The 25,330-nt window shown below is 35.2% G+C and overlaps 2 protein-coding genes across 4 annotated transcripts in view; both read left to right on the top strand.

Annotated features, from left to right (window-relative positions):
* LOC128227402 (uncharacterized) overlaps positions 1–10,117 on the top strand; it is a 74,095-nt gene extending 63,978 nt beyond the window's left edge. Inside the window, exons 1-8 of one of the 3 annotated variants that reach the window (XM_052937900.1) lie at positions 1,633–1,758; positions 5,395–5,740; positions 6,444–6,551; positions 6,922–6,958; positions 7,423–7,518; positions 7,744–7,880; positions 8,050–8,137; positions 8,610–10,098. In XM_052937900.1, the coding sequence (XP_052793860.1) occupies positions 5,405–5,740; positions 6,444–6,551; positions 6,922–6,958; positions 7,423–7,518; positions 7,744–7,880; positions 8,050–8,137; positions 8,610–8,800 (993 nt within the window). In that variant the 5' untranslated portion in view covers positions 1,633–1,758; positions 5,395–5,404 and the 3' untranslated portion in view covers positions 8,801–10,098. Of the gene's footprint in view, positions 1–1,632; positions 1,759–5,304; positions 5,741–6,443; positions 6,552–6,921; positions 6,959–7,422; positions 7,519–7,743; positions 7,881–8,049; positions 8,138–8,609 lie in introns of those variants that run through there. The other 2 variants (XM_052937899.1, XM_052937904.1) reach the window with 2 other exon arrangements.
* A 5,003-nt stretch (positions 10,118–15,120) lies between these two features.
* Positions 15,121–22,091, top strand: LOC128227404 (uncharacterized). Its single transcript, XM_052937908.1, has 7 exons — positions 15,121–15,968; positions 16,360–16,467; positions 16,862–16,898; positions 19,397–19,492; positions 19,847–19,983; positions 20,139–20,229; positions 20,765–22,091. The coding sequence occupies exons 1-7, from the start codon at positions 15,642–15,644 to the stop codon at positions 20,953–20,955; spliced, it is 987 nt and encodes a 328-aa protein (XP_052793868.1). The 5' UTR covers positions 15,121–15,641; the 3' UTR covers positions 20,956–22,091.
* Positions 22,092–25,330: the final 3,239 nt, after the last annotated feature.

Genomic DNA, 25,330 nt, shown 5'->3' with positions numbered 1-25,330 from the left:
AATATAAAGAGAGCGTAAAGTCTGAAGTAAACGTAAACAGACGAAAATACTTATTGTAAATAAAGAAAAATAATAATGCCTAAGAATAACAATGACATTCCATAGAAAACATTAAATGTGTGTTTCATGTTAACAACAAGAATTTACGCCTTCTGCCTCGCTCGATAGGTAGCAAACTTAACTAAAATGGAACGGGGCTAGTATTCGGAACAAATCTGCCGGTTCTATGAGAGCGATCAATTTCCTCAAGTGTGACCTGAGCGCCAATGTCATTACAAATCGTTATAACAATATTGTCAGTGTCCTCGCCTCTCTCCTCCGACACACCAGAGAATCGCAAATTGTTGCGTCTGCTGTATTGCTCGCTGGCATCAGCTTTGTTTTCCAACTTATAAATGCGGGCTTTTAGTTCATCATTTTCGGCAGTCAGTTGAGATATTTGTGCTGATAAGCCTGATGTAACTCCAGCGACAATAGATTTATCCATAGGCTCAATATTTGAACCAATTGAATCCTGTACAACTTTAGTAATCATTGAAGTGATAGCAGGATCAAGTTGTGCCTCGGCCATGTCGTCAATCGTATAATTATATAAATCTCCTGATTCACTTGTTCCACTACCAATACGACCAAAATATTTGATGCCCCCTAACAGCTATGGCGCAACAATATATCGACAAACCTAATCATATTATGTCGAGAAAGCTTATCATTATATAACGAGAAAACTAATAATAATATTTCGAGAAACCTTACCATAATATATCGAGAAATCTTATCATGGAATATCGAGAAATTTTATCATAACATATCGAGAAACCTTATCCTAACATATCGAGAAACCTTATCATAATATATCGAGAAACCTTATCATAACATATCGAGAAACCTTATCATAATATATCGAGAAACCTTATCATAACTTATCGAGAAACCTTATCATAATATATCGAAAGAAGCTTATTATATCATATATATAAAAATACCTTCTCGTTATATATAGTAAAACCTTGTCATGGAATACCGAGAAACCTTATCAAAATATATCGAGAAACATTATCATAATGTATCGAAAAACCTTATTATAATATATCGAGCAACCTTATCCTAATATATCGAGAAACCTTATCATAATACATCGAGAAACATTATCATAATAAATCGAGAAACCTTATCATGGTATATAGAAACTTTTTCATAATATATCAAGAAACCTTATCATAATATATCGAGAAACCTTATAATAGAATATCGAGAAACCTGATTTTCTCACTCTCCATAAAACTGTTAAGCAGACAAAATTTACTTTATTGCGCAAAAGACTTATAAGTGATAGTGATTTTTTGCTGTTAAAAATCGCCATAAACATATTGAAAAGGATGCAACTTGTAAGTTTAACCTTAAGTGTAAACCATACTTATAATCTGATCAAACAGATAGACGTAGATAATAAAAGGGAACATATATAAAGTTACAGTTGTGTAAGAGCATTATAATAAATTGCTAGGGATAGTGTTCATGCTTACATGTATAATGTCCACAGACGGACTCTTAAAGGGATTGTAATTAGCCAAGACCCGATGGATGATCCATATGCATAGCAAACAATTAAAATCAAAGAGTTCATAGCCCTATCATGCATATACTGAGGCGGAGTAAAAACAGCATAACTAGCATACAACAATTGGTAGTACCGATAAAAGTCTAGCAGTCATTGACTGATAATTTTCGCTAAAGGGATTAAGTTTCACTACATTGGTAAGTATTTATGATAAATACACTTCTGTAATCAGTGGTAGTAAATTTATTTGATTTAAGGTCTAGAATTTTGTCGGTGTTTTAAATTTAGGTCAGTAAACAATAACAATTACAGTCGACTGCTACAATCAGCTCCGATGACTCATGAGATCGGGAATGTCCTTAATGGCGACCAAGAATGCGTCTGGCAGAAAGCGTCCATCGCTCTCATGCGTCTCAGCGACATGTTTTTCATTCTTATTATAGTATTACAGTATATAAACGTGTCCGAGTTCACTATTAAATAATTATACGATTCAGTCATCATTTTACGTTGGACCTGACCTACTTTTATCTAAAAATATTCACGAACGTTAGGCCACTACTTTTATATAAATTGGTTTACAAAACCGGCGGGTCTAATTTTCCGAAAAGTACAAAAAAAAATAAAAAATGAATTTCACTAATTTTTCAAAATTATTTTCCCGACCGTATTGACTTTGATGCGAAACGAATGAAAAACGCACAGATAAGAATACGAATGCAGTAGATCTCGACTGGTTTGTTGTTCCGTGGCCGTATTTGCCAATTTATAGTGATAGCATGTGAGCCAGTCAACTGTTATGGCAGCGCCGATGGCAATGGCGGAATTGACGATAGCAGTCATTCTTTGTATGAAATAATTAATTAAAATATGCAGGAGTTGTTAAAATAACAATAGCAATAAACATTGGCAAATTTAACAGCCGACACAAACAATAACTGTCACGTGATTGTTGTTATTCCCCGCCAATTTAGGTCATGAAAATATTGTTGTTTATAGATAAAAAATAAAATTGTCAGCGGCTGCCATCGAATTAGTATACACATATATCTGTAAATTATGTGTGAGAAAAACATTTTATAACATTTTATGGTTAAATATCAAATAACAGTGCACTAAGTGTGAGTGGTGAAATCGAAAGTAAAATTTCTAAGTTGATACCGGTGACCTAATTTCACAAGTTCGGTCGATGGTGTTTATGGATTTGAAATCACAAAATGGTTTGGAAATACTTGTTATTGAGTCAATGTAAAGCTTGTGTTTATTCTAGATTACATGTTTATTCATGTTTGGGTCAATAGTAGAGTAAAAACAATGAAAGAGTTGAACACATGTCTCAATGACATTTTAATACTAATGCCAGGAGTTGTGTGCAAAACATTTAGATAAAACAACAAGGAAAACTATTTTGAATAAGTCCATTTCAATTTGTAATGAACTTGATATTTCACTATAAATGAGATTTGTTGTTGTAACCAAGGAATACTCTTTAAAATGAAAAATAAACAAGCATGAAGTATAGATGCCCTGTGAACTCGTGTATACACAAAATGGCGGAGTTGGGAGAAGATGAAAATATCCGATACATAATTATGGATTTCTCTGTTACTATCATTGGTACATAAAGTTAAGTCACATGCTAGATTTATTATTTTGTTATGTGATTTTTATGTACTGATATGGTAATTTGCTGCAAGATTTGAATTTGAAATGGATTTTGTGAACATCCCATGGTAAATATCCCGGTCCGAAAATATCCGAACTTAGCATGGATCGGGTTACACATAACTAGGACCCACCATGGTAAAGGTTATTAAAACTCAAATCTAGGTCTAGTTTGGTTTTCAGTTTTTCAGGAATTGCTTTCACAATGTTAAAGCTCAAATGTCTTCATAAAATGTTACTTCCTTATTTACAAAATTGGTAATTATTTCACGTTATTGGCATTTTCCAATATTGAAATAACTGAAACAATGTTTAGAAAATATTATGTATTGTTTTAATACAGTGCAATTTTTTGTATTTTAATGCGTAAAATTGCCTTCTCTTTTTTTCAATTTAATATCGTTCAGTTTAGTGTTCTGCATTCACTTTTGCTTTAGCATACCCTTGAAGCTTAACAAATGTCTTGCTGAGTGATATTCAATGTTTCTTTCATGCTTTACGATGAAATATGGGGTTTTAACAGTGAAATAACAACAGTGAAAATATCAATTTGATATTTTCACTGCAAAATAAGGAGTGAAAATATCAATTTTCAGAACTACTTTTAAAATCCTTTGTTATTACATGTACTTGCCTTGGTCAAAACAGAACACTGGACTTCAGTAAATTATGTCAAAAAATGTTAAAAAAAATAAAGAAATATTTTATAAATTTAAATAAATATATAATTGGAAATTAACAACTTACCGTTTATTACCGGTTATCCCGTTTATCAAACATTTTACTGATCTTTGAAGCTGAATGTTCGAACATTTGCTTTCATTCCAAACAAATTACAGACAAAAACAACTGTTCGAACATAAATAAAATTTTATAGCATCGTTCAAATGTATTTTGAACTGTTAACCGTTGTAGTACGTAAAATGAGCTTCCTGGAGAATTCACAAAACAATTTACAGATAGATCCGATATTTTTTACCCCACCCACAATCTCCACATCTTAAAATGTGTCAACAAACTAGTGTGGCATTTACTCTTCTGGAAAACAAATATTTTAAAGCGAAACAGACTGGTCTGTAAGATGACTGAATGTTAACTTACTATAAAAACACGCGTATATGCAGTCTTAAACTAAGAAGAATGGTTAAAATCCAATGAGTATCCACATTTGTTTTGCTAACACATTTGACCTTCCAAATTTTCATTCCATAAATAGTGGCGTAGTAATTTGGTTAAAATAAAGTGTTTTCATTATTTTTTGGAACATTTGTGCACTAATAATACTTCATTTTTTACTGTTCATAAAGCTTTGCAATAAAAAACGAGCGAATATTAAGCTATAAGAATGAATAGCAGAGAACTATTTCTCAGCAAACCGAAAGTAGAAAAGTTGACAGCTGTAATTATGCATGAGGGGCATATCTTTGATAAAAAGTGTAGTTTTACATGTAAACATGTTTTATAGTCAATTTCATTGATGTTTTATATGCACAGTATGTAAGATTTAAACTGTGTGTTTAATTAGAACTTTGAAACTTTGAGTGTATTAAAACATGCATTAATAGCAGTTTAAAAATTTAAAATGTCATGTAAATGATATAAATTTTCAATGTTTTTATGTTGTTCTCTGATTTTTACCCTTTAAGAGTATGTTTTGTGACTTTTTTCCTGTTTTTTTTTTTTTTTTTCGACCGCCCGGTGGACATTTTCCCCCAAAATTCTTGTAAACCAAAAAATAAAAAAGGAGTGGCCTTATGACTATTAAAACTCTGATCTAATACGAATCGATAAATAAATACGTTTGCAATTGTTATAAATTTCAATAAAAAGGGTTATGATAAAAACTTAATCATGATCATAAACTTTATCGCGTTGTGATATATCCTGATATGATTCCAATATACATGTATAATACATACGCTTTATATTTTCAACAACCGTTTAAATTGCATTATGTTATCAGAAATAGTTTGTCAAATCCTTAATTATGATAATAATGTGGATCTAAAACCTCATACACTAATAAGACTGTTATTTCTGGTAGCTAATAATAGAGACAGAAGAAGGAAGTAAATTAATAGGGGGTTTCCATATTCTATTGGTGATTTTTAGAAAACGAAGCGTAGTTTGTGTGATAAGTTTATATCAGTTTTGTTTTAATTTGACAGTGGCGAAAAAATGGAACATACAAAGGGCGAATCATCGTTAGACTTTTTATTTCAAGCGAAGATTATGAAAAATGACGCAGATAATTACGACCAGGAAGAGGCAAGTGAGCCTCTAAAAAGTGCTTCATTAAAAAATGGCTTACCTGATATACAATGGTCGGAACCACAATATAGTCGACAGAGCAGCAACAGAAAGAAAGACAACAACCACATGTACAAGATTTCTATCTGTCTTTTCGGGTTCTTGAATGTGCTACTGTTGATACTGAACGGTCTAGCGGTGTACTACCTGGCCAGCGAGAAAGCCCCGCCTCAACCTACATCCAGACTTTGTGTCCGATGTCAGGTGAGATGTCAGTTTGGGGCAGTCGTGCCTCTTCGTTAAAAGTTTCTATATGTTTTCGTTTGTATGTGCCATAATTGTAACCAAATACAAAAATACAAATACATGCTTTCGTTTTCCATGTGTCAGTAATGTGCATGAATTTGTTTGTAGTGTATCATGCTATCTTTATTTTTAAACTTTATTTGCTTAGTTCATGATAAATACCGTATATAATTAACACAAAGTTGAAACATTATCTTCAAACTCAATACATCGGGCTTCATTGTAAATCATTAAAATGTACAATAGCTTTGTAATTATGTTCAAACTGATTTAATTTGGCACTGTTTCAAAACAAGAAATTTTTCAATTATGAAATATATATTTACCTTGTTTACCACCCACTTTTATCAAGCAAAGTTTGCAGTATAAAGCAAACATTGTACCTGCATTTTTCATTGCTTCTTTTTAATATTCAAAAATTAAACTCGTGTCAAAAGGCCAATTAACTGTTATATTGACATGTTTAAAATTCATTTCAATCTAACAATCTCTACATGATATTTATATATTCACATACTTTATATACAATATCACCAATAAATACATTGTAAAATCGACAACAGTAAAAGTTAACATCGTTGAAACTTTCAAAACTGTTCATTAAAGGATAAGACACTAACAATTACTGATTCTAATCTTAACACAATTAACATTGTTTCAGGATATCAAAGGGCACCCAGACGACGTTAAGACATGGAAACACATTGTACAAGAGAACGATACGTGTTGCCTTGACGACCCCAAACATCTCAACTATCTGGTGGAATACGTAAGTCTTATGCCATTATTTCTACGATGAAAACTACAGGGACGTACCAATCTAGCTATGAGCTTGTTTAAATTTAGACATAATGTTCAAAACCCAACAAATTTGCAATGAACCACATAAGACAACAGACATAGATTACAAAAGCAGTATCATACAGACAGTGCCAATCTATATGCTATAAACACAATGCTCTTTGTGCGTTAAGCAAAACACCAGGATTAAGTAGATTATTTCAATTATTATTGAAACATTTTAAACACTTGATCTTAGCAAATAAATGTTATATATGTATATATAATAATCATAGTATGGAGTTAGTCGAAAAGACATTGTTTGCAAAAAGAAGTCGTACATTCGTATTGTTTTACAGTACACAGAACGCTGGATGAAAACACGCCTTACGAACAGTAAGTAAATTTCCAGATAGATTGTGTTTGTTTGTTTTTAAATCGTATATTAAACAGCCAATGTTTAATTTTGTGTTAAATATGTTTTCTGGAAAAATAAAATCAGACAAATCTAAGTTATTCAATTGATGTACCTGAAGATGTATGTACATTACATTTCAATTATAGAATAATTCGATATTTAGAATGTAAGTAAGAATGTATAGCAATTAGATCGTACCATGAATCCACAGTTCAAGACATATACAAAATCACCATAGCCTATAAAATAATGAATCAGAGTCATTTCTAGTGTATAAAAGGTCAATACTCGGGTTTCAAAAATATACGCATATATGAATTTGAGAGTATCCGCATTTCGTGTTCTGCATGTTAGATGGAATGTGATATCCCATTAATTGACATTTCCGACATTATTTCAGTTTTCATTATTATGTTTTGTCTATATAAAAATATCCTTTTAGGCAATAAAACGTTTCAATACTGCAAGGACCCAACACGTGATGAATTCCAAGCGAGACCTTCCATTAAAGTCATGGGCTTCAGCGAACCACAGATACGTAAGTACGAAGAGTACATAGCTACAACAAATCGGACACTGTTTATCTGATACTTGCTAAAGTGTAGAATGAGTCTATCTTTGTTTGGTGCCAAACACAGCTAGAATACGCGCTGTCGAAACAAAATGCCGACTAAGTAACTATGTTTCGAAATGGTACCGTTTTTAAAAGATCAATGTTACCTTTACATATATTTGAACAAAATATTATTGAACACCACTCTAGATTCTGAGCATCACCGCATGCATTGGGACCAGAACCATCAACTTGCCCTTGTTCCTCATCCTTCCAAGATTCGGTACCTAGAAGATGACGCGCAAATAGAAATAAAGCAGGCTGGCCTATACCACGTGTACAGTCAGGTATGGGTTAGAAAATCGATATAACTCACTTTCAATTGATTATTATGGTATATTTAGTATTCTATGAATTTAGTATTCTATGAATCTATTATTTTAGGAGAACATGGTTTAACTGTATTTAAGATTTAAATTAAACTTCGTCCCAGATTGAACCTCTATTTTATTTCAGGTTCATTTTGACCACAAACAGAACGACAGTCTCCAGTCTGTGGTCTTCTCGCACGTGATTTACATGAAGAAAGCAGGGACTTCCATAGGTTCAAAATGTTTTTCGTCTTCAAGTGTTTGCCGCCATTTTCTACTTAAAAATTGATTGTTTAGAAATAAAAATGGACGAGCCTAAGCATTTTTTTGAAATAAAGAGATTTTGACTAATACCAAATCAGTCCTCATAGATTTCTTTTGGGTTTCGAGGAATCACTTGTATGTGAACTATTCATCAGAGACAAAGTTAAATAATATATTTCGAGTTTAACTACAATTACGTCTTGAACTATTCCTCGACCGAGAAAGTGATCTGAATTAGCCTCAATAAATTATACCCGACTACAATGCTCAGAAGGCTTAGCCAGAAGTGAATGCCCGATGAGCGCTGGAGTTTTATGACAGTCATCTTCTTCCCACAATCCCTCGTATTCCTACTGTAGGTTTTCTTTTGATATGGCCATTTCTAACGAAGGTAGAACGGTTGCTCTGCATTGCATCTTTTATAATATAAACCTATTTCAGGTGAAGAAACCATCGTGATGCGGAGCCGGGAGACAGAGGGTGAGAGCGAGGATCGGCGGGTGGTGGGGTCAAGCTATTTGGCTAGCTCCTTGCAGCTCGAGGACGGAGACAGACTCTACGTTAAAGTCTATACAAAGGATGATGTCCTAGCCGAGCCACATATGAACTTCTTTGGGGTTCACATGCTGTAATTAAAAACCTTCAGATAAATTAACCCATGATTTAAACTTTTAATACATTCAAAAATGCAATTAAAACAATTATATGGATGGACATGATATTGCATACATTAATATCTTCAAATATGTGATATGTACAACAAATTTGTGTGGGTCTTATCTGTCAAGATTAATCAATTAATGATGTATATGATTGTAAGCATATATCATTTGTAGTAATACCTGTTTGTTTTCATAATCAAATAGGCTAAACACTATTCAGACTCCAATTGCAGGATAACAAATACACTTTAACTAAATTGTAAAATAGGTACTCTATGTTTTATTAGACATGCCATTATAACATATTTATCTTAATACATTAAGCAATTAAAATTGAAACTTTACCAGCAACTTCATATTTTAACATGAAGTAATATAGCCTACAAATATAATCTGTGTCAAGTAGGAGGGGTGTACCTTTACATTTAATCAAGACATTTTCCAAAATATACTTTGAGTTATGTCCCATTCACTAGTCTTAAGTCGAAAGTGAAGTTAAATAAAATACTATGGCGACATTGAAATAATACTTTACAAATTTGAAATAACCTTTCCATACTATGAGTTCATTCTAATATTGTTCGGAGTGTATATAAATGCTTCTGAAATAGTCATGTATAAGGCAGAATTGCATATGAATCATTCATATTACCTATATCAAATGTTTGTGTTGTTCTAAAATCACATAGTATGCTTAATATTTTAATTTTATTTTTGTTTAAGCTTTCCATGGCTTTCATAACATATGTTCCCTGTTGAATTTTATCTGATTGACTTTGGTATTGCATCATTTGATAATGAATTATACTCTTCAGAAATGGAGGAATAGTATGTATATCAAAGACGTATTTCGGCGACAGTATTTTCAAAATTAATTCCATTTGTAAGTATTTTATATACTTCATATCATTACTAGTACATGTTTATTCTTATATTACCTTATGCGTTGTTAAGGCTATGGTAGCTGTGATTTATACCTTGTCTGGTAGAATTAAGTAACTGCGCATGCACAGTCGAACCCCGGTAGTAATCTGTTAAAAAGTCCAAATAAAGGAAACTAGTATAATTTTGAGTCTGAGGCATAACGTTATGTGTTTCATTTACGTATGTTGGATTGAATAGTTCGTAACAACTCGGGACGAAAATGAATGAAGAACGTGGAGGTTTCGTACCTTAACAATCTATTACCCAGAGAAAATTGTTAGCTTTGTTTGTCCATAAACAAGGTCAAGCCCCTCAAAAGTTCTGTTTCGTTGACGGTCCCCCAGGCGGTGATCGCAACATTTTATTGTCTTTATGTGGCTTGTCGCAGCAGTTCCCATAGTATTATTTACATAAAAGTACGTTTAAGTTTACTATAGCATAAATGTGTAGTTCATACTGTAGTATGTGGAACTATCAAACATAGCGCATGATTATGCTGTCAAATGACTGGTGCAGCTCGGCACCTGAGTAAGGAAGGTAAATTAAAAAAAAAAACATTCAACACTCCATTATTGCGGTAAAATGCCGGTGGTCGCGATGAAACAAGTCACGCCGTTTTTGAAGCATCCGAATTTATACTGCGCTCATTTGTCTTAAATGCGTTGTACATGTGTTGAACTATCCAAGAGAAGCAATATGTATATAAATTAATCATTTAATATTTTAGAATTGTGTTTCATTGGACTTCACTAACCGTACAATGACCAAATGTTTTCATAAACCAATGAACCGCAATACCTTAACATTCAATCATTTACTTATTTGATATCTATATTTACAGACAGGAATGCTGAAAGTTTTATAATAATTATCTCTAAATTAGCTTAAGATACGTGTTTACATGTATGACTACTTCTGAATTTGATGACACACACACATAACGATACTTAAGGATTGATCGCATTTTAACTCGCGCTTATGGCGTGTGAACACAGTGGGGCAAGCGAGCAAATTAACATGAAGCGCTTATGAACGCAGAAGGACAAGCGTGGAAATTAGCAAAATCACGTAAGAACGCAATTTGGCAAGCGGACAAATAAGTAGAAGTAGCGCATATTAATACAGTAGGGCAAGCAAGCATATAAACCAGAAGTGCATATGAAAGCAATAGGACGCGCTTCTAAGTAATTTGCTCGCTCCCCCTACTGCGTTCATACCTTCATGTGTTAAGTTTTAAATAATTGTTCATTACGATTAAAAATAAGCAGTATCTGCTGCAACTAAGTAGTTGTTCTTCAAGAAATGTAACCAACAAGATAGGTTTGTATAAAAGAAAAACTGATATTTATAACGTCGTATATCATTCGTAAAATGACGTCTCGCTATTCCACTTATGACGTCATAATCACTGGCGAGTTGTACAATATGAACGTCAACTTACGCAAAGTTTTGATCGCTGATGACGTAGACTGTCGTTCCTATGCTGACTAGTAAAGAAATAGTTTAACAATCTTTTTATCTCGTTTATCAGTGCAAACATATTATTAACCTCCATCAACGCATTTTTATTGATGCAGTTATGTTCTTATTTTCCCGATTTAACCTTAAATCAATAATACAATATCTAAAGTGAGTAATTAAGTATCTAAAGTGCATGTATGTTTGCTGTTTATACACGAACATGTTATACAAGTTAAATGATCCATTTAAAATCATAGGGCAGCGTAGGCATCGACCGACATACAGAACATTCTTACTTGTCTGTGTGTACTTAGAGAATGTAGAAAGAAATTGTGCCGGCTTGCAACAATGCAGTTTGTTTGCTTTACCGACAAGTCAACAAACGAAATGTCCGTGTGTCTTCGATTGTCCACATGGAAGCGGTGCCCGGCAGTTCAGAGTCCGATTTTCCTGGGTTTGTTCAAGAAAGTAGAACAACTGTCGAGAAATTAGCAGAACTGCTCTTGACCTCACTTGAAAAAGAGGAATCGATAAAGTTGATAAGGTGTTGTCTCAGGCTTATGACGGTGCCGCAAATATGTCCGGGAAACACGTACAGGGTCGTGCAGGCACATTTTCAACAACGTATTCCGTCTACGCTGTATGTACAATGTTAATCCTACTGCTTCAAACTAGCAGCCATGCATGCATGTAGCAGTCATGCATACATGTAGCAGTAAGAACCCGTGCAAAAGGACAGTGGGCTAGGGTTTGCCATGACGCCCAGGAGAAGCTAAACAAACGCACCAAACTAAGAAACCTATGTGAGACTAGGTGGACAAGTCTTGACGATGCACTCACAACTTTCAAGTCCGCCTACAGTTATGTGGTTCATGCCCAGGAGAAATAACATGAGAACGGCGATGGCAAGGCCGGCAACCACTTGGTGCCAATCATGAGGTTCGACTAAAATCGAGCTTGCTGTTGCTGATCATGATCTGCGAAATACAATCCCTCTGTCTTTCCTCCTCAAGGCAGTCAACTGTGATTCAACTGAATCCACAAGAGAAAGCCAGACCCATCTGGCTCAACACAAACAAAACCGTGCAAACCGCCGGTCAATGAGCCACACCAGTATTGGCAGAGAGTTGTTTACTTCCCTTTTCTTTGGACCGTTTATGTCAAGAACTTAACGACAGATAACTTGTTGCTAAGAAAAGATTCCGGCTCCGGTACTTGATTCGATCCAAGTTGAATCTTTGCATAGAATGATTTACTTCAATGATTATTTTTTATATTTTTAACAATTTTTTTTAATGAACAATATGAATTTTGTCGAATAAACGGGTTCGAATTTTTTTCTCACTATGGAAACACGTATATATCTGTATCTGAAGTATTTGATAAAAATCCTCAAGTAAATGTTGCGATGATAACCATTTCGAGCTTGAACACACTGCAAATTTAATTTTGGTACTTTTGTTTACAAACTATCATTTCAATTGGAATAATAATTTGAACCAAAGGCCAAAATCGCACAGTGCGGCTCATATATCATTTGTTCTACCTTAAACTTAAACGCGGGCAGAACTTTGGGATTCACCTCAGCTTGAAAGACGATACCACATATATTCTTATATTCGCCTTATCTAAAAGCAAGTAAAATGTAACAATTCATTTATAGTCGCGTAATGTTCAACATTCATCCCTGTGAGACGATCCCCCTGATAAAAATAGAAAATCATGCCGTCTAACCTATGTTTGTATATATATGGCATAATGTGAATGATCAATCCGGATTGTTAAAATTTTGCCCCAAAAAAATCTTACCAGTAAGTATTGTTTAAATGCATCATATTTATACATCAAAATGTTCACAAATATGTCCTTTATGACCAAAAATAAGCCAATATTATATCGGCCGCCTGTGTAAATTGCCACATGTTATGATATGATATTGATCGTTCAGGCAGTTACGGATCACGTGACTCCCAAATTGATACTCGATGGGGGATTTTCTCAAATGTATTTTAAGCTGTCAAACAGCTTTAATGTGCTGTATTTTTCAAAACAAATTGAATATTTACGCTTATTTTCATTTTAATGTTCAAGTGAATTATTTGAATGATCATTTTGACATATCCAGGATATATCTATGATAGTTTTGTTTAATGGAACTTTGGATTGAAAATTTTAAGCTTTAAAAAAACAACGTATTTACTTTTTTTAATTTAGTTGAATATTATTTTCAGAAATGGGAAAACCAAAACATCAAAGCTTAGCTGTGAAGAAAGCTAAATGTATTAAAAAGAACTACCAAAGTGGATCCCCCGGGAAAGCCCTGAGATGTAGGCGAGCCATTAACGCAATCGAAAAAGGTAGTCTATAAGAAAATCTTCAGAACTTTATGGTGTATCCTATGGTTATTTACACAGGCGGCTTTCTGGAGAAGTTGATTTAGTTGATGTTTCTAATAATTACCAGTACATCTTGCACATTAATATTTTGTTCATCTGTAACTGCCTTGAAATTGATATACATGTACATTTGTAAATATAATGAATCTTAAAAACAAATACACTTATCCTGTTTTGTGATATTCAAATTCAATTTCCTACTAAAAACATAAAATTTAGTGAATATACCTAATTTAATTTTGATCAATTAAATACTTTCTGTTTCAGGTAAAAACCAGTGAGCCAGTTCCTGGTCCTTCAGGCACAACTGATGCTACTTTGTTGAAGACCATTGTGTTGGAGAAAAGTGTTATTAAGGGATACCATGTCTACAAGATCAAGCCACCTATTACAGATCCGCCTACTAAACTTAGGGTGGACTGTGAATACACTAACATCGTAGACAAAGAGGCATGTCTTTTGTGGCTGCCAGACCTTGAGACATTTAATGAACATATTCATGACATGGTTACAGACCAAAGTAGATAATTGAAATAATCCGACATTGCCGGCCTTCCCATTGGTCATGTTCCAAGAACATTAGCAGGGTTTTTCAGAAGATTTCTTGACGAGGAGGGAAGTATTTACGCCATTACAACTGGTGAACCGTGTCCAAGCTTTCCTCCCTGGCCAGCACTTAACGATAAAGGAGGGGGTGCTGTTATCCCATGCTCCTATTTCATCTCGTGTCCATCAAGAACATTTGAAATGTCTGTCTCCCTGTTGCGCTCAGCATTGGAAACAATGCAAGAAGGTTCAGCTATGAACGTGTCATTTATTAAGTGAAAAGAACAGTTGTTTAATTGATGCTTAATGATACAGGTTAAAATCTTCCAAGTGTGTAATCATGTTTTTTAAATGTGATTTTTTTATATAAGTCTAGTCAAACTTTGATTCGTTTTGTACACCTCACCTAGTATGTGATGTTATAAGTGTGAGTATTTGTTGATTGATGCTTGATGATACAGGGTAAAATCTTCAAGTGTTTTAAAAATGTGATTTTATAAGTCTAGTCAAACTTTTATTGTTGTGTATACCTGGTATGTGATGTTATAAGTGTAAGTATTTGTTTTGTATACCTGGTTTGTGATGTTATGAGTGTGAGTATTTGTTAATTCCTGTCTTATAACTGGAATCTTAAAAAATGCATGTTCTAAAGTTGTGTTAGTTTGTTATGTAATGCTAGCATGTATGTTTAAAATACAATCTAGTTAAATCATTGTTCTCTTTTAAAATGCCCCCTTTGTTAAATTTGAATATGGCATGTCCACAAGGCATATATAGGAATACATTGATTAACTGGTACTAATGTATGCCACAACTTCTTAATTCAATGTGAAACACATTATATACTTCTAATTTAGTGAAGTGTAACCCTTTGACAAAGTTTTATAACTACTTTGAGAACACCCATACTTTGATCCGAAACTGCCCAAGGTGAACCGGAAGTAACCAAATTGGTAAGGTTATTCAAGCGTGCAAATATCAATAAAAGCCGTAACATTTTGTTACAAACAAGTTTGGTTCAACTTAGGAATAGTTTGTATTTCATGTTATATAAAAAAAATAATTCATACCAATGGATTTGAACTAAAAATACGCGAAAAGGTTGTTACTGATCCGGAATACCCCAAACTACTGTACTGGTATACGTGCGTACAGTCAGCATTTATTTACTACGACGTTTGTTTGAATAAAATAAACGGCATGTTTCGTATCTTTGGACTTATCCCGTGTACACGTTCACAAAAAAATATGTATACGAGGGAACCTTTTATATTTATGTGACTGGCTTATTATATAAATCCAATAATTATATGCTTATTATCGGAATTCTGAGAAAACCCCTTTCTTTCTAAGCATTGCCTATGAATCATTATGTATTTTCTGAAAACGAAGCAAATGTGAGTCGTAAATTGTGACTAGTTGGTCACATTTCTTGTGTTTTAAGTTGATATTAGTTTTGTTTTAATCTAAACATTGCTGTAGCAATGAAAAGTGAAAAAGGCGAATCATCGGTAGATTTATTACCACAAGTGAAATGCACAAATAATAATAAAGAAGCAGATAATTGCGACCAGGAAGATGCCAGTGAGCCGCTAAAAGGTGACGATCCTGAGATACAAAGGTCTGTATCACAAGATAGCGGACACCGTAGCAATGGAAAGAAAGACAACGACTGCATCTACAAAAATGCTATCGTTCTTTTTGGGCTTTTGAATGGGTTAATGTTGGTCTTCAACGCCTTCGCGGTGTTTAAACTAGCCAGCAAGAACACCCCGCCCCAACCAACATCCAGACTCTGTGTCCGATGTCAGGTGGGATGTCCGATTTTAACAAAACAGCAAATTCATTTTAAGTATTTAAGTAACTACATGTTCCGATTTGTGCGTGCCATTGTCATTGTCATACTAAAGTAATTCAAAGCTGATCATAAAGATGATGTTCATTTCGTTGTGCTAGTTATTTAATGATTTATAGCAAAGGCTGATGTATCGAATATCAAATATATATTTTAGTGCTCAGACTTTGTTCACGGTTTGTATTCAATTTTTATACATGTATTATTTATTATAAACTTAGCAAATAACTTTAAAATTAAACATAAATACAAAACAAAACCAATCATATAACTGGCGAATGGGAAACGAAAGCATAATATATTGGTATTTGAATTTGCGGTTACAAAGCAATAATGAAATATTTCAGGATATCAAAGGGCACCCAGACGATGATAAAACACGAGAACACATTGTACCAGAGAACGATACGTGTTGCCTTGACGACCCCAAACATCTCAATTATTTAGTGAAATACGTAAGTCTTATGTTATTATTTCTACAATAAAAAAAACAGGGTCAAGTCCAGATATGCTCTTATTTAAATTGAGACAAGAGGTTCAAAGCCCAACAAACACTCAACGAGACACCCAAGACAACATAAAAGAATTACATAAACATTAGTATACTGTGTTTTCCATGTTTTGTAAGCACATACTGCTCTTTGAACTTTTCGCAGAATACCCTGGCATAATAAAGAATATTCCAAATGTTACACAAACGTGTGATAACAGTAAATATTGCAATTTCAAGTATCTACTTGAGATTTAAACTAATATCTATAATTTTAAAGTCTGAAAGTTGTCAATAAAACATGTTTTTGACCCAATTTTCATATTGCATGAAGGTCCTACATCTGTCTTATGTTACAGTACACAGAGCGGTGGATGAAAACGCGCTTGTCGAACAGTAAGTCTTTCTGCCAGATAAAAGTTGTTTGTTATAATATTATAACTACTATAGTCTATAATTCAAAGACATTTTTAAATGCTGTGTTGTTTTGAAAGAGTATGACGCATTGTAAAACGAAGCTGTTGAACAGAAAGTGTTATTTCCAGAAAAGATGTTGTTTTTTATTATATATAATTACTCCTATACTTCACAAAGCATTTCAAAGGAATAACTTGGCGGACTAAATGCTTCCAATTATACATTATTATGCCCTCTTCGAAGAAGAGGGGTATATTGCTTTGCACATGTCGGTTGGTAGATCAAAGCATGTCCGAGTGATAACTCAACAATTCCTGGAAGTACGGTCATCAAACTTGACATAAAGGTTGGGCCTGACCAGTAGATGACCCCTATTGATTTCAGGGCTCATCAGGTCAAAGGTCAAGTACACAGTGACCTTTGATGGTAGAATAATTTTAAAGTTTGTCCTAGTGATAACTCAACAATGCCTAGACCTATGGTCATCAAACTTGACATGAAGGTTGGGCCTGACCAGTAGATGATCCGTATTGATTAAAGGGCTCATCAGGTCAAAGGTCAAGGTCACAGTGACCTTTAATGGTAAAGAAATTTAAAGCTTGTCCAAGTGATAACTCAACAATGCCTAGACCTATGGTCATCAAACTTGATATGGAAGTTGGGCCTGACCAGTGGATGACCCCTATTGTTTTGGGGGGTCATCGGGCCAAAGATAAAGGTCACGGTGACCTTAAATGGTAAAAGGTTGTCGGAGTGATAACTCGACAATGCCTGCACCCATGGCCCTCGTACTTGACTTTGTGATTGGGCCTGACCAGTAAATGACCTTTATTGTTTTTTGGGTCATCAGGTCAAAGATCAAGGTCACAGTGACCATGAATGGTAAAAGATTGTTCGTGTGATAACTCAAACATGCCTGCACCCATGGCCCTCAAACTTGACTTGGAGGTTGGGCCTGACCAGTAGATGACCCCTATTGATATTGGAGGTCATTTGGCCAAAGGTCAAGGTCACAATGACCTTAAATGACCTTAAATGGGAAAAGGTTGTCCCAGTGATAACTCAACAATGCCTGCACCCATGACCCTCAAACTTGACTCGGAGGTTGGGCCTGACCAGTAGATGGCCCCTATTGATTTTAGGGGTCATTGGGCCAAAGGTCAAGGTCAAAGTGACCTTGAATGATAAAAGTTTGTCCGAGTGATAACTCAACAGTGCCTGCACCTATGGCCCTCAAACTTAACTTGGAGGTTGGGCCTGACCAGTAGATGATCCCTATTGATTTTAGGGGTCAAAGATCAAGGTCACAGTGACCTTGAAATCAAACTCGACAATTCCTGGACCTATGGTCATCAAACTTGACATGAAGGTTGGGCCTGACCAGTAGATGACCCCTCTTGACTTTGGGGGTCATCGGGCCAAGGTCAAGGTAAAAGTGACCTTAAAAGCAAACTCGACAATTCCTGGACGTATGGTCATCAAACTTGACATGAAGGTTGGGCCTGACCAGTAGATGACCCCTCTTGACTTTGGGGGTCATCAGGTCAAAGGTCAAGTTCCCAGTGACCTTGAGTGCGAAAATGTTTTGAGTGATAACTTGACGATGCCTGCACCAATGGCCCTCAAACTTGACTTGGAGTTGCTTCTGACCTGTAGATGACCCCTTATGATTTTAGGGGTCATCGGGTCAAAGGTCACGGTCGCAGTGACCTTTAGATTTTTGGTGACCAGCTGATGACTCCTGTGGATTTTGTGGTCATAGAGTCTAAGGTCATGCTCATACACGCTCTATCCTCACACTTTGAATGGTTTAAAACTACCTTAACGGCATCCAATGTCAGTGACAAATCAGCTGTCATTTCGGTCCATGCATATTTCATTCAATTGTCCATATAATCCTGACAACATGACGCTCGGGGGGGGGGGGGGGCATAATGTTTGACAAAAATCTCTTGTTAAAATGATGCTTTGTACGTGAAATATGTACCAATTATGATATAATTAAATATTTCTATTTAACAAGTTGAAATAAAATTCCAATTCTCAGACTGTTATTGCAAGTACGAAGCAGAGATTAAAATTGAAACCCAAAATTTCACGATGGTACTATCAATCCATCATCATTATATTAAATTCGTATTTGTACTGGACACTGATAAGACCTTATAGTACAAGATAAAGTCGTTCTAATGTACAATCATAATGTTCACCGTTGCATACACAAGAGTAAAATAGTGTATAAAATACACACGAATATATAAACCTGGAAGTACCCGTATCTCATGTTCAACACGCTAGTTCCCTTTAAAGGTACCCGTGTAATAGCTCGTAAACGCAAGTACTTCTTCCCTTTCTGGACATGCAGATAAAAGCAGTATTTAAATAGTTGTTTAATGTGTTTTTAAGTTTTACATATGTTTTCTTCGTTTTTCGTAACAATGAAAAAACGAAATACGCGTATATTTATACCCTTTCAGGCAACAAAACGTTTCAATACTGCAAGAACCCAGAACGTAATGAGTTCTCCCCGAGACCTTCAATAAAAGTCATGGGTTACAACGAACCACAGATACGTAAGAACAAACATACCTAAACAACGGGGACCAGTTTAACCGAGTATTGCACGAAACAGACTAGTTGAGAAAGACCTTGTAAATTGGTCAAACGTATCCTGTTTTAGTGTTATAGTTTAAATATTGGTTTAAAATAATAATAATAACATATTACATAAGTCTTCCTTATCCGAATCAACATCAACTTCGTAAGGTCAATTTACCTTCACTATATTTACGAGATCATAATCTTGCAAAACGGATAAGGATTTGTAAGAAAACATTTTGAGAGGTTTGTTAACAAATCCTAACCGTTGCGTCACAGATCAAAGTTATCGTTAACATATATTTAAACAAACTATTGTCGAATTCCAGATCCGGAGAATCAACAAATGTACTGGGATCAGCACCATAAAATTGCCCTTGTTCCCCACCCAACCGAGATACAATACCTTGAAGATGTCGGGCAAATTGTGATCAAGAAGGTTGGCGTATACCACGTGTACAGCCAGGTATGAGTTGGAGGAAGCGTAATCGCTTAAAATGTAATTTTGTACTGACCTTTAGTATTTTACCATGACATATTACTATATTCCAGTGAAATTGAACACTGTTTGAATCTAGGACTTCAATCTTTGTCCAAGGTTGAAATCTTATTTTATTTCAGGTTCATTTTGAACATAAACAAAACAACAACAGAAGTCAGCCTGTGGTCTTCTCGCACATGATTTTGATGAAGAAAGCGGGGACTATCACAGGTTAAAAAATCTATTGATTTCTCATCGCGTTAAATTGTTGGTTTACTTTTATTAAAATTATCCCTGTTGAAAGACGCGTTTTTACTCATTTTAAGTTTCTATGTAAAGTAAAGAAACTCTTTTCGATTACAAAATGTAATTTCTCATACATGTTTTTGTCTTTCGAATAATCACTTGTCTGTGAGGTGTTTATTACCTGTAGCCTAGTTAAATGCTATATTGCTAGTTTAGGTAAATAACGCCAAGAAAAACTCTTAAACCAAGAGAGTGATTTTGGATATTCCTCAAGTAAAAACAGCGCACAGTGGAACAATTTGATGGGAACAAAGTTCGAATGAATGCCAAGCCCTAATGACAAGCCAAGCCCTAAGTAAATGACCGAGGACCGATTGATCGAGTTACTTGAAGAGCAACTATTCCTCTTCTGTCCCTCGTAAAAACGTTTCTATTACAACCTCTAAATGACCAGTCCATTCCCAATTAGGGTAACAAAGTTGCTCTTCTACGCAGCTTTTATAAGATATACCTATTTCAGTGGACGGAACCATCGTGATGCAGAGCCGAGAGACAGAGGGTGAGAGCGAGGACCAGCAGGTGGTGGGGTCAAGTTACCTGGGTAGCTCCCTGCAGCTTGAGGATGGAGACAAGCTCTACGTTAAGGTCATTACAAAGGATGACGTCCTGGCCCAGCCACAGATGAACTTCTTTGGGGCTCACATGCTGTAGTGACGGTTACCTATAATTATTTCGTATGTGACGAAGAGAGCATTGTGATACGAAGGCACGGGGAGACAGAGTGTGGAAGCGAGGAACATCGGGCTGTGCAATATATAAGCGATTATGTTATAGTTAGATGACATTAAATGAATTATTTATGGTTAAGAATGGGCGGAGTGAGTGTAGCGAACGAGTCCTTATTAATTATTAAAAAATCACTTTATGTTATCTAAATGACTTAGAATACAACCTCATTGGCTGACACATTGTTGACGCAAACGCAGGGTGTGTGTCGGATTATTGGAAGTAGGCGGACCTTTAAACACCCGCGAAAGTTGAAATTCTTAATGATCAAGTCTACTACTTAATGGTTGCCTATCTGCAATCGCATTGGCTGAAAATGTAGGTTGTATTCTAAATCAGCTTTGTATTTACCCCTTTTGAAAGAGTTGACTTATATGTAAATGTTTTGTGACAATTTTAAAATAACTGCATATTGCGATAAAACAGGCACACATGGTGTCGTTTTTTTTGTAGCGTTATATGAGCTTAGTAGCATCTTTTGACTTTATCATATGTTTATTTAGGAACTATTGGTTCTTTGGTCACTGAAATATATTAATAGTTATTTCTTAAAGGCGCACCATATAAGTGGATGAATTATTTTTATTACTATTATAATGCATTATTATGTTAAAGATGCACTATTATTCCCACATAAGATTTACCACAATTAATACTTTTGTTTTTATATTGCAAAAAGGATGATTAAATGTCGAAAACAATAGTTCTAATAAAGGATACCAAGTTTAATTTGACGGAAATGTCCATTTAACACGATATTTCTACCTTATGAGACTATAGTAGATCACTGTAAATCTTTTAGCATTCACCAATCATTTACTATTTTTGCGTTTTCAGCTATTAGATACACGGTTACAATCTTGTTATCACTAATTAATATTTCCCATAAATGCATTATTTAGTAAATAGTTAAAGGTTAATATCACTCTAAATTTATGTTTGTTATGCATGTGTATGTATTAATTTTGAATAAGAGTGTCACTTTAAACTCATTTGATATGAATGATCAAAACAGAACAAACAAAAACATAATTTGTGTACAGATTAAACATGTAAGCCTTTTTGTATGTTTTTTCTTAATTGTTAGCTACGTGGCCACTAATTCCCCAGTTAAAATAGCGCCAAAATATCGCTGATATATTTTTCTCTTTATAATGTCTAGAACTACTAAATATAGAGAGTATGTATTCTATTGTAGTTGAATTGTTATCGTTTGTATTTGTGTATGTGGTGTTAGCTTGTTTTTGGTGTTAGCATTTGTGTATGTGATGTAAATATGTTTGTGTCTATAGTTCATCATCGTTTGTGCCCTTACCTTTTGCCCCTAAATAGGGTTTATATTTGAATTTCGATTACTGTCTCTGTATTTTTCATTGTATAATTGAACTAAACACAATTACAGTTTTTGTTATCAACAAAACCCCAGTAAGATATATCAGTTGTACTACCTTGAGTCTAAACTGAAACATGAGCAATACTTCTGATTCTCTTTATGCTGACGAAACAGAATTAAACCCCAACCACGAAGATGTTTAAGTGTTCGACAAAAACAGAAAAACACATACTTTCACTTTCAAATCTAAAAGCAGATTTCGGCTAAGGCCAAAATTTGTTTTGTTTTTTTGAAAGTTTTGACTCATTTAAGGTATACGATGGAAATGAAACAAAATTTTGACACCCTTGTGACACCACATAATTTGTATTATTTTAAATGGTATATGAAGTTCAATACAGCTAAACATGGGTAAAGGGAATCCCAATAACAACACCAGATCAATCACAACTCCGATTTTAACCCAGAATTATAAAAAACAAAGTCGCGAACAAAGAAACGTAAAGTTACCACCCATGGTGAAGACAAAGCTGACAAACGAATAAAGATGCGGCTCAGATACGGAAACAGATACTAACATTGAAAGTCTCACTAGTAAAATAAGTTTCTCCACTGATGTGTCTGAACGTTGCCCTAACTCTCCAAACAATATGGCAAATATACCAACTTTAAACAACATTGGTGACCTTGTTTTATCGAATGTTGCAATACCTGATGTTGAAGGCTCAGTCACTCAACACAACATCGATGTGCTTACATCCAAGGTTTCAGCACCAATATATGTCAACCCTTAAACATATTACTTAACAACAAGGATGTCCGCCTCTCTTTCAGATACCATCCCGCCATCAATCTAGTATTTGGAGTGATCATGACATAAACAGGATATGAATGAAATATGCATAGACTGAAATGACAGCTGTTTTGTCATTGACAATGGATGCCTTTGAGGCAGTCTTAAGATTATGACCTCTAGTTTGAAATTGCATTTGTTTTCGGCAAAACTGAACATTTTCTTAAAGATTGACACTAACTCTACAAGAAAAGTCCAAAGATGTAGAGTTTGGTTAAGATTTGACAAAGTTATGGCCTCTTGAACAGGGTCATGTCGGTATATATATATATAGCTTTTTGCCTTCAGCTGTGACCTTGACCTTAGATCCAATGATCCCTTATATCAATAGGGGTCATCTATTGTTCAGGCCAGCCTCCAAGTCAAGTTTGAGGGTCATGGGTGCAAGAATTGATGAATTATCACTAAGACAACCTTTTCGCATTCAAGAAGACTGTGACTTTGACCTTTGATCCCTATAATCGATAGGGGTCATTTACTGGCCAGGCCCAACCTTCATGTCAAGTTTGATGACCATAGGTGCAGTAATTGTCGAGTTTGCGTTCAAGGTCAATGTGACCTTGACATTTGACACGATGTCCCCTAAAATGAATAGGGGTCATCTACAGGCCAGGCCCAACCTCCAATTTAAGTCTGAGGGTCATGGTTATCACTCGGACAACCTTTTAGCATTTAAGGTCACTGTGACCTTGACCTTTGACCAGATGATCCCTCAAATTATAAGGGGTTATCTACTGGTCAGGATCAGCCTCCATGTCAAGTTTGATGGCCATAGGTCTAGGCATTGTCGATTTCGGACAAGCTTGGACTTTGTTTTTGTTCTGTTAAAGGTCACTGTGACCTTGATCTTTGACCTGATGACACCTTAAATCAATAGGGATCATCTACTGGTCAGACCCAACCTTCATGTCAAGTTTCAGGAATTGTTGACTTATCACTGGGTTAAGCCTTTGGTCTACCGACGGACCGACCGACCACCGACGTGCAAAGCATTTTACCCCTCTTCTTCGAAAGGGGGCATAAAAATGTCACCCAAAGAGCAAATAAGAAGCATGGGTAGGGCTACTGTTGATGAGCATGTAATGCTGCTGAAAAATGAAGTTGGTCGTCTGAGAAACTCAGTATCAGAAATGGCAACAAAGATCAGCAACCATGAGGCAAGTCTTGACAATGCTAATCAGAATAGCCTTTATGTCCATGAACAGAAAATTGAAAATATTGATAACCTGGTTGTAGAGTTGCCAAAGAAAGTTGATCATCAGTCACTAAGGCTGATATTGACAGAAAACCCAGGACCCAGCATGGTATCACCTCACCTAGAGGTATTCTTGTCAAATGTATTAGTTATTAATCTAAATCTAACTTTATAAAATCGAGAGAACAGCTCAGGGAAATGAACAGTTAACCAAGTCAAGGAAAGAGCCTGCATATACATGTGTCTGCAGAACACTGAAAAATAGAACTTCATTCACTGATACTTGGTCATTTTCCTAGAAACAAACAGTGATGAACCAAGCATAATTGATATAAACCAGAACCCTAAATTAATATTGGTTTTCTTTATGCACCAGTCAATTGTAACCACGGCCCCTACAGGTCTGGGGGTATACCGGGGATAGCCGGGAAATGGGCCGTGTTTTACCTGCCAGGTGGCCCCGCAGTGCCGGGTGAATGCGGTGGTTTTGTCTTCACAAAAATATGGCCGGGATTGGGCCTAACCTAGGGTCCCTGGGGTGCGGGGGCATTAGGCGGGAATTTTACCATCTGTTCATCCCTGCAGGGTGGGGATTTTACCCGGGGTTGGCTGGACCGAAAGTCAAAGTCCACGCTATTCCCCGGACCGGGGGGGGGGGGGCGTGGTTACAATTGACTGGTGCATTACACTATCAGGACTATGTCTGCAAGTTTTTCAGAGCATTATAAATACCTGTTATGATGTGTTTCTCATGACACAACTGCTACCAAGATATCTTTATCAAAATAGCTATTTAGGCCACACCAAATTGATATTTTGTTCAGTGGATTAACCGCAACTATTCTTTGGAAAATGAAAAAAAAGACAGCTTAAAGCTGCACTCTCACAGATTGAACAGTTTGACAAAAAAAAAAATTTT

Source organism: Mya arenaria, chromosome 3 (assembly GCF_026914265.1).
Source record: "Mya arenaria isolate MELC-2E11 chromosome 3, ASM2691426v1".
In the NCBI taxonomy this organism is placed as follows: Eukaryota; Metazoa; Mollusca; class Bivalvia; order Myida; family Myidae; genus Mya; species Mya arenaria.
The sequence above is the reverse complement of the archived record's forward strand: the minus strand, read 5'-3'. Positions and strand labels throughout refer to the sequence as shown.